The sequence below is a fragment of the Narcine bancroftii genome, chromosome 5, assembly GCF_036971445.1.
Source record: "Narcine bancroftii isolate sNarBan1 chromosome 5, sNarBan1.hap1, whole genome shotgun sequence".
Lineage (NCBI taxonomy): Eukaryota > Metazoa > Chordata > Chondrichthyes > Torpediniformes > Narcinidae > Narcine > Narcine bancroftii.
Window position 1 is genome coordinate 120,139,889 of NC_091473.1, and position 18,563 is coordinate 120,158,451.

At 37.9% G+C, this 18,563-nt stretch overlaps 1 protein-coding gene across 1 annotated transcript in view; it reads left to right on the plus strand.

Annotated features, from left to right (window-relative positions):
* The window catches only part of usp24 (ubiquitin specific peptidase 24), a 214,826-nt gene that overhangs the window by 64,550 nt on the left and 131,713 nt on the right, over nt 1-18,563 (plus strand). The window contains exons 17-20 of the mRNA XM_069938902.1: nt 1,123-1,272; nt 8,247-8,378; nt 15,394-15,505; nt 16,813-16,889. Coding sequence (XP_069795003.1) covers nt 1,123-1,272; nt 8,247-8,378; nt 15,394-15,505; nt 16,813-16,889 — 471 coding nt within the window. The remainder of the gene's footprint in view (nt 1-1,122; nt 1,273-8,246; nt 8,379-15,393; nt 15,506-16,812; nt 16,890-18,563) is intronic.

The window sequence follows — 18,563 nt, forward strand, 5'->3', positions numbered from 1 at the left end:
AAGAAATTGTTACCAATAAATGTTAAACAAGCTTACCAACCATGTACAAGGATGTGTTGGGCAAGAATTGCTCAAACAAAATTTTTGGCTTAATTGATTTGTCCAAAATTCTATCCCTCATTGTTATATCCAACTGATTCTCCATTCCATGCATTAATTATTTAGGTGAAATAGGTATTTTGATGTGTACTTAAATTTCCTTTGCACCCTCTATTTTAATTGCAAACTTTAGCATTGTATTGACTTTATTGTAACTTCTGTGTTCTTTGTGAGTAATCCTGTCAAGCCCTAGTTATTTCAGTCCCATGTTTGTTTTCTTTTTATGTACACTACTAAATATTTGACAGTATTAAATGTCATATGTCTCAGCTCAGGCAATTCATCCTTGTTTGTACATTTCAAACTCTTGTTTTCTTCCATTTCCTTTATCATCTGTTGTAACCTCGTCCCTCTGTACATTTTTTCCTCAGGTATCACACCCATATGATTACGTAGTAAACCAAGCTCTGGGTTTAACATTTTGTAGGGGACCATATTGGTGAGATTATCCAGTAAAGTACTGATCATTTTTAATGCCCGATAACTACATCTGGCTCATGGAAGCTGGGGTCTGAGCATCTTCCCATTCAGCTCCAGGGCAATAACCTATGCTCCAGTACTTCACAAATGTACCAAATTCTAAACCGTTTGACTAGAAGACAACTCATTTTTATCTTCATTATTCCACAAAATGGAACAATAACTTTTTCTCCTCGTTCCACAGTTGACAATCATGGTGAAAGTGTAAAAGCAAGATTTTAATCTTTGTCTGCTTCAGGCATTTAAATAGATTTGAACACTACATCACATTAAATATATTATTTAAATATACAACGTAGATTAGTTTTTAAGGAAGGAATTTGGATTTCTAATAGATGTGTGCCATTGTTTTGAGAGGAAGTTTTGATTTTCCTTCACCATCATTTAGGCCATGATGGATTTTCCGGTTTTTAAAATCTTGGTTTGATTTTTTTTTTACACTATTCCTCAGCCCTTGTTTTCAGCATTTAAAATTGAACAAATAATGATTTTTAAACTAAATTTGGAAAATTAAATGCTTTTCCTGAAAATTTCTTCCTCCAGAGCATCGTACAAGACTTGAAGAAGAACTTTGAAATCGTGAAACTTGTTACAGGGAGCCTTGTGGCTTGCCACCGACTAGCACTTTCTGCATCTGGGCCAGGAGGGCTGACAGGATCAACAATCGTAGATGGCAGATACACACATCAAGATGTAAGCTTTCTAAACTTTATTTACAGCATGCATCTTAACTTGATATTCTGCTTGTTGTATAACCATTTAAATATTTTTGAAAGAAATTTAATTCTTAGTTTTGTACCAAATGATGACACATTTTTCTGCCAGCTTCAATTTTCTTTTTTTTAATTTTTTTTTATTTTTCACACCATAAACCACATTGACCATGATACATACATTTTCCTTTTCAAATATATACAGTGTAATTTTCTCCCCCCCTCCCTCCTCCCATCCCACCCTCCCTACCTCCCCCCCCATCCATTTAAAGTACAAAATCTAAGATACATTAAACCAGTCAAACAATGTTGTCATTCAATAAAAATAAACAAGAAATTCCACTGAGTCAATTCTTTTCATTTCCTTCTCCTTCTGTCATTTTAGGTGGTAGATGTCCCCGGTAGGTTTTCTCTAATGTGTTTCATGTATGGCTCCCATATTTGTTCAAATATTGTAATATTATTTCTTAAACTATATGTTATTTTTTCTAATAGAATACATTTATTCATTTCTATATACCATTGTTGTATTCTCAAATTATCTTCCAATTTCCAGGTTGACATAATACATTTTTTTGCTACGGCTAGAGCTATCTTAACAAATCTTTTTTGTGCACCATCCAAATCAAGTCCAAATTCTTTGTTTTTTTATGTTACTTAGAAGGAAGATCTCTGGGTTTTTTGGTATATTGTTTTCTGTAATTTTATTTAATATCTGGTTTAGATCTTCCCAAAATTTTTCTACTTTCTCACATGTCCAGATTACATGAATTGTTGTTCCCATTTCTTTTTTACAATGAAAACATCTGTCAGATACTGTTGGGTCCCATTTATTTAACTTTTGAGGTGTAATGTATAGCCTGTGTATCCAGTTATATTGTATCATACGTAACCTCGTAGTTATTGTATTTCTCATCGTTCCAGAACATAACTTCTCCCATGTTTCCTTTTTTATATTTATATTTAAATCTTGTTCAAATTTTTGTTTAGTTTTACCATTTGTTTCCTCATTCTCCTTTTCTTGCAGTTTAATATACATATTTGTTATAAATCTTTTGATTATCATTGTATCTGTAATCACATATTCAAAGTTACTTCCCTCTGGTAACCTCAGACTGCTTCCTAATTTGTCCTTCAAGTAGGATCTCAATTGGTAATATGCCAGCACTGTATCTTGAGTTATATTATATTTATCTTTCATTTGTTCAAAGGATAATAATCTATTTCCTGAAAACAATTTTCTATTCTTTTGATCCCTTTTTTCTCCCATTCTCAAAAGGAAAGGTTATCTATTGTAAAAGGGAGTAACTGATTTTGCGTCATAATTAGTTTTGGTATTTGGTAATTTGTTTTATTCCTTTCTACATGAATCTTCTTCCAAATATTGAGCAGATGTAATACTGGAGAACTCCTATGTTGTACCAATTTTTCATCCCATTTATATAATATGTGTTCAGGTATCTTTTCCCCTATTTTATCTAGTTCTAATCTAGTCCAATCTGGCTTTTCCCTTGTTTGGTAAAAATCTGATAGGTATCTTAATTGTGCGGCTCTATAATAATTTTTAAAGTTTGGCAGTTGTAAGCCTCCTTGTTTTTACCATTCTGTTAATTTATCTAGTGCTATCCTCGATTTCCCCCCTTTCCATAAAAATTTCCTTATTATTTTCTTTAACTCCTTGAAGAAGTTCTCTGTCAAGTGTATTGGCAATGCCTGAAATAGGTATAATTTCCTTGGGAAAATGTTCATTTTAATACAGTTTATCCTTCCTATTAGTGTTAATGGTAAATCTTTCCAATGCTCTAAATCGCCCTGTAATTTTTTTATTAGTGGATAATAATTGAATTTATATAGATGGCCAAGATTTTTATTTATTTGTATACCTAGGTATCTTATTGCTTGCATTTGCCATCTGAATGGTGATTCCTTCTTAAATTTTGAAAAATCCGCATTATTCATTGGCATTGCTTCACTTTTATTTACGTTAATCTTGTAACCCGACACTTCTCCATATTCCTTCAATTTCTTATATAATTCTTTTATTGATAGTTCTGGTACTGTTAAGTATACTATAACATCATCCGCAAATAAACTGATTTTATATTCCTTGTCTTTTATTTTTATCCCTTTTATATTATTTTCTGTTCTTATTAATTCTGCTAGTGGTTCTATAGCTAACGCGAACAATAAGGGTGATAGTGGGCATCCCTGCCTTGTTGATCTGCTTAAGTTAAATTGCTTTGATATATATCCATTTACTGTCACTTCCGCCAATGGCCCCTTATATAATGCTTTAATCCAATTAATATACTTCTCTGGTAAACTGAATTTTTGCAATACTTTGAATAAATAATTCCATTCTACTCTGTCAAAGGCCTTCTCTGGGTCTAAAGCAATTGCTACCTTTGGCGCTTTACTCCCTTCTACTGCATGAATTAAGTTAATAAATTTACAAATATTGTCTGTTGTGCGTCTTTTTTTAATAAATCCAGTTTGGTCTAGATTTACCATTTTCGGTACATAATCTGCTAATCTGTTTGCTAATAGTTTAGCTATTATCTTATAATCTGTGTTAAGTAATGATATTGGTCTATATGACGCTGGTGCGAGTGGATCTTTCCCTTGCTTTGGTATTACTGTAATTATTGCTGTTTTACATGAATCTGGTAAGCTTTGTGTTTTGTCAATCTGGTTGATTACTTCCAGGAGGGGAGGAATTAATAAATCTTTAAATGTTTTGTAGAATTCTATTGGGAATCCATCCTCTCCTGGTGTTTTATTATTTGGTAGTTTTTTTTATTATCTCTTGTATTTCTACTATTTCAAATGGTTCTGTTAATTTATTTTGTTCCTCTATTTGTAATTTTGGTAGTTCAATTTTAGTTAAAAATTCATCTATTTTCCCTTCTTTCCCTTCGTTTTCAGTTTGGTATAATTGTTCATAGAATTCTCTAAAGTTTTCATTGATCTCCATTGGATTATATGTGATTTGTTTGTCTTTTTTCCTTGATGCCAATACCATTTTCTTAGCTTGTTTTGTCTTAAGCTGCCATGCTAGAATTTTGTGCGTTTTTCCCCCTAGTTCTTAATATTTCTGTTTTGTCTTCATTATGTTCTTCTCCACCTTATATGTTTGTAGTGTTTCATATTTTATCTTTTTATCTGCCAATTCTCTTCTTTTAGTTGTATCTTCCTTCATTGCTAATTCTTTTTCTATATTTACTATTTCCCTTTCCAACTGCTCTGTTTCCTGATTATAATCCTTCTTCATCTTGGTTACATAACTTATTATTTGCCCTCTAATGAACGCTTTCATTCCATCCCATAGTATAAACTTATTTTCCAACTATTTTTATATAAGCATGGGATTCAATTTGGATCCCTGAATCTCAGCCACTGGCTGCATCAGTTTCTGATTTTTTTTAATTAGAAGTTTTTTATTTGTTTATCAGAGGAATGTGTATCTGATGTTCAAATACCAGTCTAACTTGTTGGTGTATTGTTAGATGTAGAAGTGATCCTATCTTTACATAGGAACATAGGAAGTAGGAACAGGAGTAGGCCTAAAATGGCCCATCGAGCCTGCTCCGCCATTCAATACGATCATGGCTGATCTAATTTATGACCTAACTCTACCTACCTGCCTTCTCCCCATATCCCCTAATTCCTCTATCATGTAGAAATTTATCTAACCAAATTTTAAATATGTTTAATGAGGCAGCCTCAACCACTTCCCTGGTTAGAGAATTTCAAACATTCACTACTCTCTGGGAAAAACTATTTTTCCTCATCTCTGTCCTAAATCTATTCCCCCGAATCTTGAGACTGTGTCCTCTCATTTTAGTTTCCCCGGCCAGCTCAAAAAACCTTCCTACATCTATCCTATCCATACTCTTCATAATCCTATATGTTTCTAAGATCTCATCTCATTCTTCTGAACTCGAGCGAATACAATCCTAGATGATTTAATCTTTCATCATAAGTCAACCCCTTCATCCCAGGGATCAACCTAGTAAACCTCCTCTGGACTGTCTCTAAAGCCAGTATATCCTTCCTCAAATATGGAGACCAGAACTGGACACAGTACTCCAGGTGCGGTCTCACCAGTACCTTATAGAGTTGCAACATTACCTCCCTACTCCTAAATTCAATTCCTCTAGCGATGAAGACCAACATTCCATTTGCCTTCTTAATAACCTGCTGCACCTGCAATCTAACTTTTTGCGATTCATGCACAAGCACTCCCAAGTCCCTCTGCACAACAGCATGCTGTAGTTTTTCACCCTTTAAATAATATTCAGCTCTTTGCACCCTAATCTTTAAATGTTAATTCTATGTAAAAATAGCAAAAATTTTATTTTGTCCTTCAATTGAGAATGCCAGTACATAGTTTCTTGTTTTATTATTTCGGAAACAGTATTTGACAGTTTTCTCACTTTTATAAATTGGGAATTGTAAATTCAGTTTTAATTGTAAAATAGAAGATGGCAGAAATTTACATATCATTTCGTTCTGGAGATGTTAGGTTTAATGTTATCTTTCTTCATCAGACCTCATTTGGTAAGCAGAAATTCATTCAGAAAAGATTCAGTAAGAATGGTCAGAAATTATTTAATTTTCCTGGGCTTCATATGTCAAGTTCAAATAATAGTTATTTTTCTAGATGGAAATAAAATATCATGCATATCTTTAAAATCTATAAAGCTGAACTGACATAAACACATTAAGCATTGAATCAATAGTCAAATTGAAAGAAAAAAATCATGAACAAGGTTGGAAATCAAAATTTATTCCAATAGTTGGTTACAAACAACAGAGATTCTAATAAGACAGCTAATTTACAGTTGGCAACTATTGACATGAATTTGAGCAAAATCTGACAGTGGATTTCAATGCTGCTTGAAATTTATTTTCAGGTTAGATCAGAAAACCAAATCAAAAATGAGGTAGATCATTGGGTGATGTGGGAGAGAAAAGTTTGTAGTTTATATTCATAAAAGCTTTGAACTGGGTAAGTGTTCTTAAATTCATAAAATCTGAAATTTTACTTCAAAATTAGTTACTTTATTGTTTTAACTCAGCAGTAATCGACTATGGATGATTTTTTAAAAAATCTTCAATATATGTTGCTCATTTTTATCATTCTATTTTGACAGTAGCAGTTTACATTACCATATATTTTGATGTATAAGTCAACCCAACCCTTTTCAGCCTTATTTTAAGGGTTTTATGGTATATCTGGCGTAAAAGTCGACCCCATTTTCTGGCTGCCTGAGGTCCCCCATTGACCAGTGTGTACAAGTCGAGCCCCCCCTCCCCCCCCCATATATTGCGTGGATACATCTGCTGGGCATAGGCTGAAGATTATTGCTATCTTGGAGGACCCAGCAACATAACACTGCACACGACGAAAATATGAAGTGAGCTTTAAGCTGAAAGTGATAGAAATGGCCAAGAAAACCAGCAACTGAGCTGCTGCAAGAAAATTTGATGTGCTTGAGAAGTTGGTAAGAGCTTGGAGGAAGAAAGAAGAGACTTTAAGAAACATAGCAAAAAGGCAATGTTCTTTGAGAAAAGGAATCACTCCTTGGTCAGAATTGGAAAATCACGTTGCAGAATGGGTACATGAATAGAAGCAAAATCACTACATAGTCACCAGAAATAAAATAAGAATATTTGCACTGCAGTGGGCCAAGTTGCACCCAGACCTCTGATTTTGAGGCTACAGTAGGCTGGTGGAATAGTTTCATGAACAGGAAAAATCTGGTATTACAGTAAAAAAAAATTGTACAGAAAATACCTAAAGATCTTGATTATAAAGTGGTAAGTTTTCACCAGTTTGCATTGGCAAATATCAGAAACATGGACAAACCCTCTATGAATTTTGACATGATATGCAATAGAACAGTGCAATGGAAATGTGTTAAAACTGTACAAACCAGAAGAACAGGCCACAAAAGAACCAGGTTTACAATGGTGTTATCGTGCATGGCCAATGGGACAGAGTCAAGACCCATGATAATCTTCAAATGCAAAATTAAACCAAAAAGGAAATTTCCCGCAGGTATTTTTGTACATTTTCATGAAAAAGGATGGATAGATTAAAATGGTGTAACACTATGAATAGAGAATGTGTGGAACAGGCAGCCAGGCGGTTTACGGAAAGAACAGAATTTGCTGGTCTGAGATGTGTTTTTTAGCCACTTAATTGAGAACATGAAGTAGATTACTTACATGACGGTTATCCCAGGTGGTTTGACATCTATATTGCAAGCAGATAAAGACCATGTGTGCAAGGAATAGAATACATGGATGCTGAGTACAGAAAAGTGGTTTACAAAAGGCGGTGCAATGTGTGCTACATCACTTGATATGCTGTGTAACTTTGTGCTCAAGGTATGGGCCAAAGTTAAAGCAGAGACTGTGATAAAATAATTTTAAAAGTACTGTATCTCTTGTGCAATTGATGGGATGGAAGATAATTTGTGGGCCACTGATGACGAAGCTGAAACTGTCTCATCAGATACAGACTGGGACCCATCTGTTTAAACAGTGAGTATGGATGTGCTCGCCACCATCTTTGCTTCAGACGATGATAGCGAGAAGGGTTCTACTTGTCTTGTTTTCAATAAAAATTTCAATGAAAAATCTGTCACATTCAGGGTTTTTTGATTTTTTTTCAAGGTTCGACTTGTACGCAGAATTGGTTTTTCTAAGGTTAACTTGTATGCCCGATCAGCGCAGATTGGATTTTGAGCTGAATTTAAGGTCTCTAAAGTTATCTGGCATACAAGTCGAACCGCATTTTTTGAAAGATTTTTTGGTTTCACAACTTGACTTGTACGCGGAAATATATGGTATTTATTTCCATAGAACACAAAAATATTTATGGCAGTAAGCCTGTCCCAGAATTTCTTTGGGTCCAAAAGTACCTTGATTCTATTTCTTCCACAGTACCTGGAAGCACACCTGAGGTTCCTTGCATTTTTTCTTCAAGAAGCTAGCCTTTACATTGGCTGGAATCGAGCCAAGGAGATCTGGGAGTGCCTGGTGTCTGGAGCAGATATTTGTGAACTTGATCGAGAGGTACACGAGTCTGGCTTTGTAATATTTATGGATCTTCATGATTTGGCATAACTCCTAAATATTGCTACATTGCTATTTGTTAACAATAACAGGATTGGCAATCAGTTTGCAGTATGAAAAATTGCCTGGAAAAGGTCAAAAATCTAGTCTGGCCAAGTACTGGGCAGTTATTCGTCAGAGAGAAGATGGAAGGTTGTCAACAGTACAATTGGTGTTGAGTCTCTAATAACCTTCCTGATACACAGTTTGGGTTTCACTTACATTAATAAGCATCGTAGCCCATCAGTCTTGATCTAAGTGCGGGCCAAAGAGCCGAATCCCAGAACAGAAATGAGAATGAATGACCCTTGCATGATGCCAATTTTTGACACGTCAAGGAGCCCTGGTATAGCTGAAATCAATGGCCTGTGTGTGTGTGTGTGTGAAGTCATGTTTCACCAATTTGATTTGTTGTTTTTTTGGAAGAGATGACCAAGAGGATTGACAAGGTTTGATGGTAGATGTTGTCTACATGGAATTTAGCAAGACCTTTTATGAAATCCTGCATGATAGGCTAGTCTAAATCCTGGATGAACTCACTATTTGGATATAAAATAGGATTCATGATTCGAGGCAGAGGGTGGGAGTGGAGGATTTGTTAAATTGGCGGCCTGTACGATTATTGTTGTTTGTCATATAAATTAATATGGATGAAAATGTTGTTGGTATTGTTAGTAAGTTTGCAGATGACATGAAAATTAGTGGTATAATGGAAAGTGATGAAAAATGCTCAAGGTTAAAACAGGATGTGTATCAGTTAGGAAAGTAGGCAAGAGTATATTAGATGGAATTTAACTCTGATAAGTACAAAATGATGCACTTTGGAAGTTAAATCAAGGCAAGACGTACATAATTGATGGCAGGGCCGTGATGTGTCATGTAGAACATTCCTCACCGAAAGTGACAACTCAAGTTTACAGGGTGGCAGTGAAGGCATGGCATATTCGCCTTCATCAGCCAAGGCACTGAGTGCAAAATTTGGGTCATTTCATTTGAGTTGTCCAAAACATTGGTTATGCCGCATTTAGGCTATTGGAAGAATACCATATGATTAAGCAAGAGAAGATGCATCAATTATTTTTGTTGCCTGGATTAAAGGGCTTGAGTTATGGAAAGAGATGGCTGGGTCAGTTTTCCCCGAAACAAAAGCAGCTTGGATATGACCTTGAGGAGGTATATCAAATTCTGTGAAACATAGATAGCCAGTGTCATGCTTGGGATGCCCAAAACAAGAGACATATGATTAAAGTGAAAGGAATGAGATTTAAAAGGGTTCTGAGGCACAGCTAACCCCCATTTTATGTGGCAAGGGAATTGTGTTTCAAGACTATGGTCCCTATCACCATTTTTTTTTAAAGGCAAAGCAGTGTCACTTGAGCAATGAGAGCTGTACAATAAAAAGTTTCTTTACATTTTCTCCCCCACATATTTTGGAATAATTTTATTCCATATTCAAATTTGAAGGGAGGCATATTTCGGGGAGACATCAGGGGCAAACCTTTTTTAAAATACACACAAAGTTGTGAGTGCCTGAAATGCCTTGACAGAGTGGTGGGGGAAGCTGAAACATTGGGGTATTTAAGAGACTTTTAGAGAGCCACATGGATAAAAGAAAAATAGAGGGTTATGTGGTGGAAAAGGTTTAGTTTTATTTGGTTGGATTATATTGGTCAGGACAACATCGAGGGCCAATGACCCTGTGTTGTACAGTGGTGTTTAATGTTCTATTTTGTGAATAGCTGTAACATGTCATAATAGCTGTCGCCTGTTGGTATCTGGAATGAGCTGCCAAAGGGGTGATGAAGGCTAGAGTAGTAATGACATGCTAGTGGTACCTGGACAGGTACTTGAATGAGCAAGGCACAGAAGAATATGGAATTAATGTAGGCAAGTGGGATGAGTATCAATGGGGCTGATAGTTGGCAAGGATGCAGTAGCTGTATGACTTTTTGTCTACAACATTGACAGTGGTTAGCAACAGTTCCTCAAGGCACTGTCCTTGGATGAACCACTTCAATTGCTTTCATTCTAATGTAGATGTTTACTGATAATTATAGAATGCTACAGCACAGAAAATAGGCCATTCAGCCCTTCTAGACTATGCTGACCATTGTTCAGCTAGTCCTAATAACCTGCTCCTTTTCCATAACCCTCCAGACCTCTCTCATCCATTTATCTATCCAATTTATTCTTAAAACTCAAGATAGAGTCCACACCCACCACATCAGATGGCAGCTCATTCCACACTCCCACCACTCTGAGTGAAGTTCCCCTTGAACCTTTCATCCTAAAGCCATGTCGTCTTGTATTTATCTCTCCCAATCTCAGTGGAAAGAGCCTACTTGCATTTACTGTCTATACACTTCAATTTTGTAAACCTCTCAAATCTCCCCCTTATTCTTCTTTGTTCCAAGGCATAAAGCCATAACCTGTTTAAATCTTCCCTGTAACTCAACTCCAGAAGAACTGGCAACATCCAAGTAAATCATCTTTGCACTCTTTCAATCTTTTTGATCGCCTTCCTGTAGCAGCGACCAGAACTGCACACAATACTCCAAACTTGTCCTCACCAATGTCTTAAATAACTTCAACAGAACATCCCAACTCCTGTACTCAATACTTTGATTTATAAAGCCAAAGGTGCCAAAAGCTTTCTTTACAACCCTGTCCACCTGCAACGCTACATTTAGGGACTGTATCCCCAGGTCTTTTTGCTCCTCTGCACTCCTCAGTGCCCTACCATTTACAGTGTACATCCTTCCTTGATTTGCTCATCTAAAATGCAACAACTTACACCTGTCTTCATTAAACTCCACCATCCATTTACTGGCCCATTCTCCCAGTTGGTCCAAATTCCTCTGCAAGCTTTTAAAATTTTCCTCACTGTCCACAATGCCTCCTATCTTTGTCATCAAACTTGCTGATCCAATTTACCATGTTATCATCCAGATTATTGATTATAGACAATAACCAACAAATCCCAACACAGATACCCGAGGTACACCACTCGTCACAGGCCTCCAGTCTGAGAAGAAATCATTCACTACCACTCTTTTCTCCCACAGAGCCAATTTTGAATCCAGTTTACAACCCTTCTATATGTACTTTCTGAACTAACATCCCATATGGGACCTTGAAGGCCTTACTGAAGTCCATGTAGACAGCCTTTCCTTCATCTACCTTCCTGGAAACTTGCTCAAAAAAATTCTAAAGATTTGTTAAACACTGTCTACCACACAAAGCTATGCTGACTGTCCTTAATCAGCACATGGCTGTCCAAATATCTACATATCCCACCTCTCAGAACTCCTTCCAATAATTTACCTTCTACTAACATCAGGCTCACTGGCCTATAGTTACCTGGTTTACTTTTGGAGCCTTTCTTAAACAGTAGGACAACATGAGCTACTCTCCAATCCTCTGGCACCTCTCCCATGGCTAAGTATATTTTGAATATATCCTTCAGGGCCCCTGCACTTTCAACCCTTGTCTCCCTCAAGACCAGAAGGAATATCAGATCTGGCCCAGGGGATTTGTCTACCTCTATTCGATGCATGGGAGCAGTCACTGCCTCCTCTTTAATCTCCATATGTTTCATTGCACTTTGTTTCCCTTCTGTCCGTATGCACCTTGCCAGTTTCCTGAGTAAATACTGATGCAAAAAAAGCTGTTTAAGACCTCCCCTATTTCATGAGGCTCCACACATAGTTGACCACTCTGATCCTCTCAAGGACCAATTTTGTTCCTTGTTATCCTCTTACTCTTGATATACTTGTAGAACCCTTTGGATTTACCTTCACATTATCTGCCAAAGCACCCTCATGCCTTCTTTTTCCCCATCCTGATTTCCTTCTTTAGTATTCTCTTACATTTTATATACTCTGCAAGTACCTCATTTGCTCCTTGTTGGCTACATCAGTTATACACCTCTCTTCTTAATCATATCACCAATACCTCCTGAAAACCAAGGTTCCCTATGCAAACTCTGCACCCTCAAAATCTCACCCTTGAATGTCTTTCATCTGCCGGACTTATCCTTGCTAGAAAACAGCTTATTCCAATCTACACTTCTGAGAGCCTTTCTCATTTCCACGAAATTGGCCTTTTTCCAATTTAAAACTTCAACTCTAGGACCAGATATCTATAAGTAACTTGAAACGAATGACATTATGGTCACTGGACCCAAAATGCTCATCTATAATAGGAGATCAAGAATTGCATCCTCTCATATTGATACTTTTCTGTACATATTTAACAAACTCCAAGCCATTCAGACCTTTTATAGTATGGGAGACCCATTCAAAATCTCCTCGTACCACAACTTCCTTCAACTTACAGTGATTGGCTATCCACTGACAGATTTACGCCTCCAATTCTCTTGGACTATTGGGGGATCTATAACACAAACCTATTAGTGTGCTCACACCTTTTCTGTCCCTTAGCACTGCCCGTATGGCCTCTAGGCAAGTCCACAGTGCTTTCCTGTCTCAGCACAGCTGTGATATTTTCCCTCACTAGCAATGCCACTCCTTCCCCTTTCATCCCTCCCCCTCTATCACATCTGAAACATTGAGCTGCCAGCTCTGTCCCTCCTGCCACCAAATCTCACTAATAACATTAATGTCAAATCCATGCCCTAAGATCATCTGCCTTACCGACAATACTTCCCGCATTGAAATAGATACATCTGAGATCATTATTACTTACAAACCTCTGCTTTCTGTCTTTACACGCAGGCCTCGCGTGACCCTTACCGTTCTCCACCTCAGTATCTGCTCGATCACTCTGGTTCCCCTCTCTCTGCAAATATAGTTTAACTCCACCCCGAGAGGCACTAGCAAACCCACCCGCAAGGATTCTTGTCCCCTGCCAGTTCAGATGAAAACCATCCCATCAGAACAGGTCCCAGCTTCCCTGGAACAAAGCCCAATTATCCAGAAACGTGAACCCTCCCCCCCTCCCCCCTGCACTCTCTCTTTAGCCACATGTTTAGCTGCATTATCTTCCTGTTTCTAACCTCGCTAGCACATGGCATGGGTAGCAATCCTGAGATTACCACCCTGGAGGTCTTGTGCTTCAACTTTGCACCCAACTCCCTAAATTCTAGCATGACTCCCTCACCGTTCCTACCCATGTCTTTGGTCCCTATATGGATCATGACATCTGGCTGCTCATTCTTCCTCCTTAGAATCAGGAGAACTCAATCCAAGGTATCTCAGACCCTGGCCACAGGGAGGCATCAGTCCATCCGAGATACTTGAACTTTCTGTCCCCCTAACTATTAAATCCCCGATCACTACTGCTCTCCTCCCTCCTTCCCTTCTGAGCTGAGGGTCCAGTCTTGGTGCCAGAGACGTGACCTCTTCAACTTGTCCCTGGTAGGTTGTCCCTACCAACAGTATACCTATTGTTCATGGGAACAGTCACAGGGGTACTCTGCTCCTTCTGCCTCTTTCCCTTGCCTCTCCTGACTATTAGGGGTGACTGCCTCCCTAAACTTCTCTCTATCTCTGCCTCCCAAATGATCCAAAGTTCATCCAGTTGCAGCTCCAGTTCCCTAACTCAGTTTATCAGGAGCTGCAGCTGGATGCACCTCTTGCAGGTGTAGTCATCAGCAACAAATATGTTGCCCCTGATTTTCCACGTCTTGCAACTAGAACAGTGGACTGCCCTAACTGTTGCCTCCATTATCCAATTCCTCAGTTAATTAGCTAGCTTAATTTAAGAAACTTGCCACTTTTAGTTGACTGGGAGCAAACTCCCCCTCAGCCACAACTTGACAAAACCACAATGTTCTCCTCTGAGCCACTGCATCACTGGCCACTTTAACAGCTGTCCCTTTTTTTTATATGTTCTTGTCTATTATCTCAATTGCACCATAGCCCTAATCCCTTAACTAAATTGCAGCCTCCTGATCCAACTCAAAAAGAAGCAAAGTAATAGTTCCTTACCTTTTCAGACCTCCCTCTCAGCTGTGCCGACGCCACGCGCCTGTGCAGTCTTCCCTCCCTTTTCCCGACTTTAAAAAAATAATTAACTAAATAGAAAGAATGGCTACTCTCAGCACTCACCTTTTGCACCCTCCTGACTCCAACTATTTAATTTCAATCATACCTCATCAACAGGTGAAGCAGCCCATTTCTGCATCTACCTCAATCAAGATGACAGACATGCTGATAAATAGCATATAACATTTGTGCCACAAAAGATTAGAGTAATAACCTTCAACAAGAGAAGGTCTATCCTCCAATCCTCAACATTGAATGGAATTGCCCATAACAAGACCCCTCCTTTTGCAACTCCATTATCAACATCTCCAGGTGTGGCTTTTGACGAGAAACTCGATTGCAAGAGCAGGTCAGAGGGCGGGTAACCTGCAGCCAGTGACTTGCCTTGTGGCTTCCCAAAGCCTTTCCACCATCTGCAATGTAAAGTTAGAAATGAGATGGAGTACTCTCCACTTGCCTGGATGAGTGCAGTTCCCACAGCACCCAAGAAGCTTGATACCACCACCACCTACATTCATTCCCTCCACTGTTGGTTCACTGAAATTGTACCTGCAGTGCCTTATAATCAACAAAATGTACTGCAGTTACTCCATCAGCCTCTATCACGCAGAATGACAAGCACAGCAGGCGAATGGGATTGCCACCACCTGCATAATTCCCACCAAGTTGCACTCTCCATTATTTTTGAGGCTAAATTCTCTGCCATCTTCTTGATCCACACTTTTCCATCATGGGTAATTGGGGTTGGAGCGATATCAACATGCTAAAAAATAAATAAATCGCTCTATGTTTGGGAATTATTGTAATGCATGATCAATAACAAGGATTTAAAAAGATCAATATTGCTTTAGCAGACGATTTTGCTTTGTTATTCCATATGATTAAGTTGTAAAGTTATATATTTTTCAAGGAAATCACACAAAATTTGCAATTCAGCATTTTTTCTTGATAACCAATATTTTCCCTAGTTGTGCTTTGAATGGTTTACTAAAGGACATGGAGACTTGGAGAGTGATGTTCAACAGCAGCTTTTTAAGGAGAAAATCCTCAAACTGGAACCCTATGAAATCACTATGAATGGTATGTATTTACATGAAAAACAAATATCTTGTGCTTTTTAGATCCATGGCACTTCGAAGTGTTTGGCAGTTAATGCTGCAACTTTGAACCTTCATTGATATATGCAGTTTGGGGCAATTTTAGGCAGTTTGCAGTTTTCTATGTTTAACCTACTCCCTGTACTTCTGAATAATGGGCAGCTGCAAAGTTTACTCAAGGTATTATAGTTTCCAGACAGTGGAAACAATGGTCTGAATCCTCTGCTAGCCTTGTACTCACCTGTCACCTGTCCTTGGAGCCTTGGACCCATTCCTTGTCCAGGAATCTGACTCTCCGATAATTGTGAGGCTCAGTATAGTGCAAGCCATTTCCACGTGTAAGTGATGCAGAATCGCCTTAATTAAAAAAAAACAAGTTAAATCCCACCCCAAGTTTATTTGTTCCCAAAGGTATTGAATCTTTGTAAATAGCTTTAATACTATTCTTTTTAAAATGTATATTTTTTAATTTAAATAAGAACATATAAAAGGTTAATTCAATCACCTGAAACATTGCATTGGAGTTGGCCTACCCACCTCCTTGCATCAGCTTCTTTCCATTGAAATGAATAGGGGTTGGTGCAACAAGCACTTTCCCTCAGACCAGATGCTGGGAAAAATTCATAAGTTATGCTCCTCCACAGGATTCCATGAAGAGTTATTTATTTTCCCAGGTGCAGCAATCAATGGAGATGTTGCTCAGGAAACTTGAGCTTTGAACTTTTACATGGCTAAAACCTGGCATTTATGCAGATCAGAGCCATAAATTTATAAATAGTTGTTTTTTTTTACTTTTTAATCCTATTTTAAATATTCATGGGACTAAGTGCAAGTAACATCCATTTCTTTCTAAAGTTGTCTAAAGTAAGTATCTTGGCTCAGATTGATCACGTACCCTCCCAAATCATTACACCTTTGCATCTCTTTAACCTTAGGTCCTGAAACATGCTCTTGTTTAGTTAAATCTGTTCCTTTAATTGTATAATGTTGTCCAAATTCCCTTCTTTTTCTCTTAATTTCTGCTTTTTCAGTTGCTGTTTGTCTTCAGATCATAGGTTTTTGTATATTTGCTCAGAAAATTCAGAATGTTGCTATTTCTTTCAGTCATTTAAAGATTTCAGCAATCAAAGATGCAAATTTTAGACTTAGTTTTAAGTATTACTTTAATGGTTGATTGAAACTGAGGATCAATTTTTTAAAAATTTCATTGCCTTTGCTCTCCACAGAATCTTAACCAAACTAATCTTGTTCTGAAACTAGTAACCAACTACAACGGCTTTCTATTTGTAGGTTTTAATCTCTTCAAAACTTTTTTTGAGATTGTAAATCTTTGTGATCATCGATTGAAAAAACAAGGTGCTCAATTGGTAAGATGTGTTTTCTTTTTGCTTCAGTTTAAACTTGTCCTGGAAATGTCCGTGAATATCTAAATTTGCCTCAAACTATTTGCAATAAAGTTGAGTGATGAAGTGAATCTCTACCTCTATCCAGGAAGCGAGTTAGCAAAAAGTATCCATTAAAAACTCTGGTTGCTCTGTCGAGAAAACAATGATCTCAACTATACCTCAATTCCTGTCTTTAAGGACTGATGCCATTATACCAGTTTCTCTGTCTGTTGTATCTGATCTGATGATGAGATTTTCTGAACCTTTGCATTGAATTAACCAAGACTTTCCCTCTCCTAATTGGCACTGCTCTCAACCTGACATCTCTATTTCACGCAGGTCTGTGCTCATCCTGTCCTCTCAGAGCAAGTATAGGATTCCCCTGGTCTTTGCCTTCCAAACCATTCAAAAGATTTCCTCTGTAATGATTACCTTCCCCAAAAGGATCCTAGCACCAGATGCTTCTACTCTTCCCTGGTCCATTCTCTCCAACAACCACATTTCTCTGATTTGTAATTTTCAATGCCACCCCATCCTTTTCTCACTGTTCTGCACATCTTCTCTCTGCAACTTGAAACACACGTCTGATATTTCTAGTTGTTAGGCAGTAACCTAACAAGCTGACGTTCTCTGACTGGTATCCTTTCCTGCAATTCCTCTTTGGAGCACTCAAGAACTGGAATTGTAAAGAAGTGGAAGCACTCAGACATTGTTCCTTGTAAGCATATACTGCATAGGTCTTATATTGCATATTATTCCCATGACTCTGTCTAGTGTCAGAAATTGGCTGCTTTTGTGTGTCTTCTGCATGTTTCCCTCTGGAATCTTGAAACTCTTGCTCACGTACCCATTTGTGCCACATTCTGATCTGTATATCACCTGGAAGGCCTTGAGAATTCCAATGGATAACTGGAGAAATGATTCTGCTGCTTCTAATAACCTCCTATGATGCAGACCACAAAGTTTGGCCTTAAATGACAATAGTTTACTTAACGTTGCATTACTGTGTTATATCTGTGACAATGGTACGATAGGGGGCTATTCATTATGATGCAGACATAGCAGTTGATAAGGTAGTGGGAGAGCTCCAGCAGTTGCCTGGAGGCAGAGTTCACTGGTAGTAGCTTCAGCTGGATAATCTTTATGATGAGCCATGTCTAACACATCTCCCAATCTTTCTCACCTTTGTCAAACTGCATGCAAAACAAAAAAAATCTGCAGCATTCATTTCAACTAAGATCATCAGCTAACTCTGGAACCTCCAACATGTCTGCAACTTTGCCCAACATGCTGAGTGCCTGTCAGCTGCTATCATCATGTATGATGGGAACTACGAAATGTACTGGAGTTAAATACATGATTCAGAAACAGGAAATGTTAGTCAGCAGTGAACTAACATTTTGTATCAATGACCTTTTGCGTGGACTATGGTAATCAGGCTACTGTGTGTTATTCAGGAGATCCTATTCTACTATAGAAACTCGGCATGATGGTCCAGATGCATGCTGCAGTTATTCCTCCGTATTCTTGGCTAGGTGGCTTTGTGGTAATTGTTGATGGGCTAACCGGGAATTGAATACCTAACATCCTGAGGGTGATCCTTTCCACTTGAGCAACTTACTTTGCACTTCAGTAATTCATTGATCTTCTTTCTTT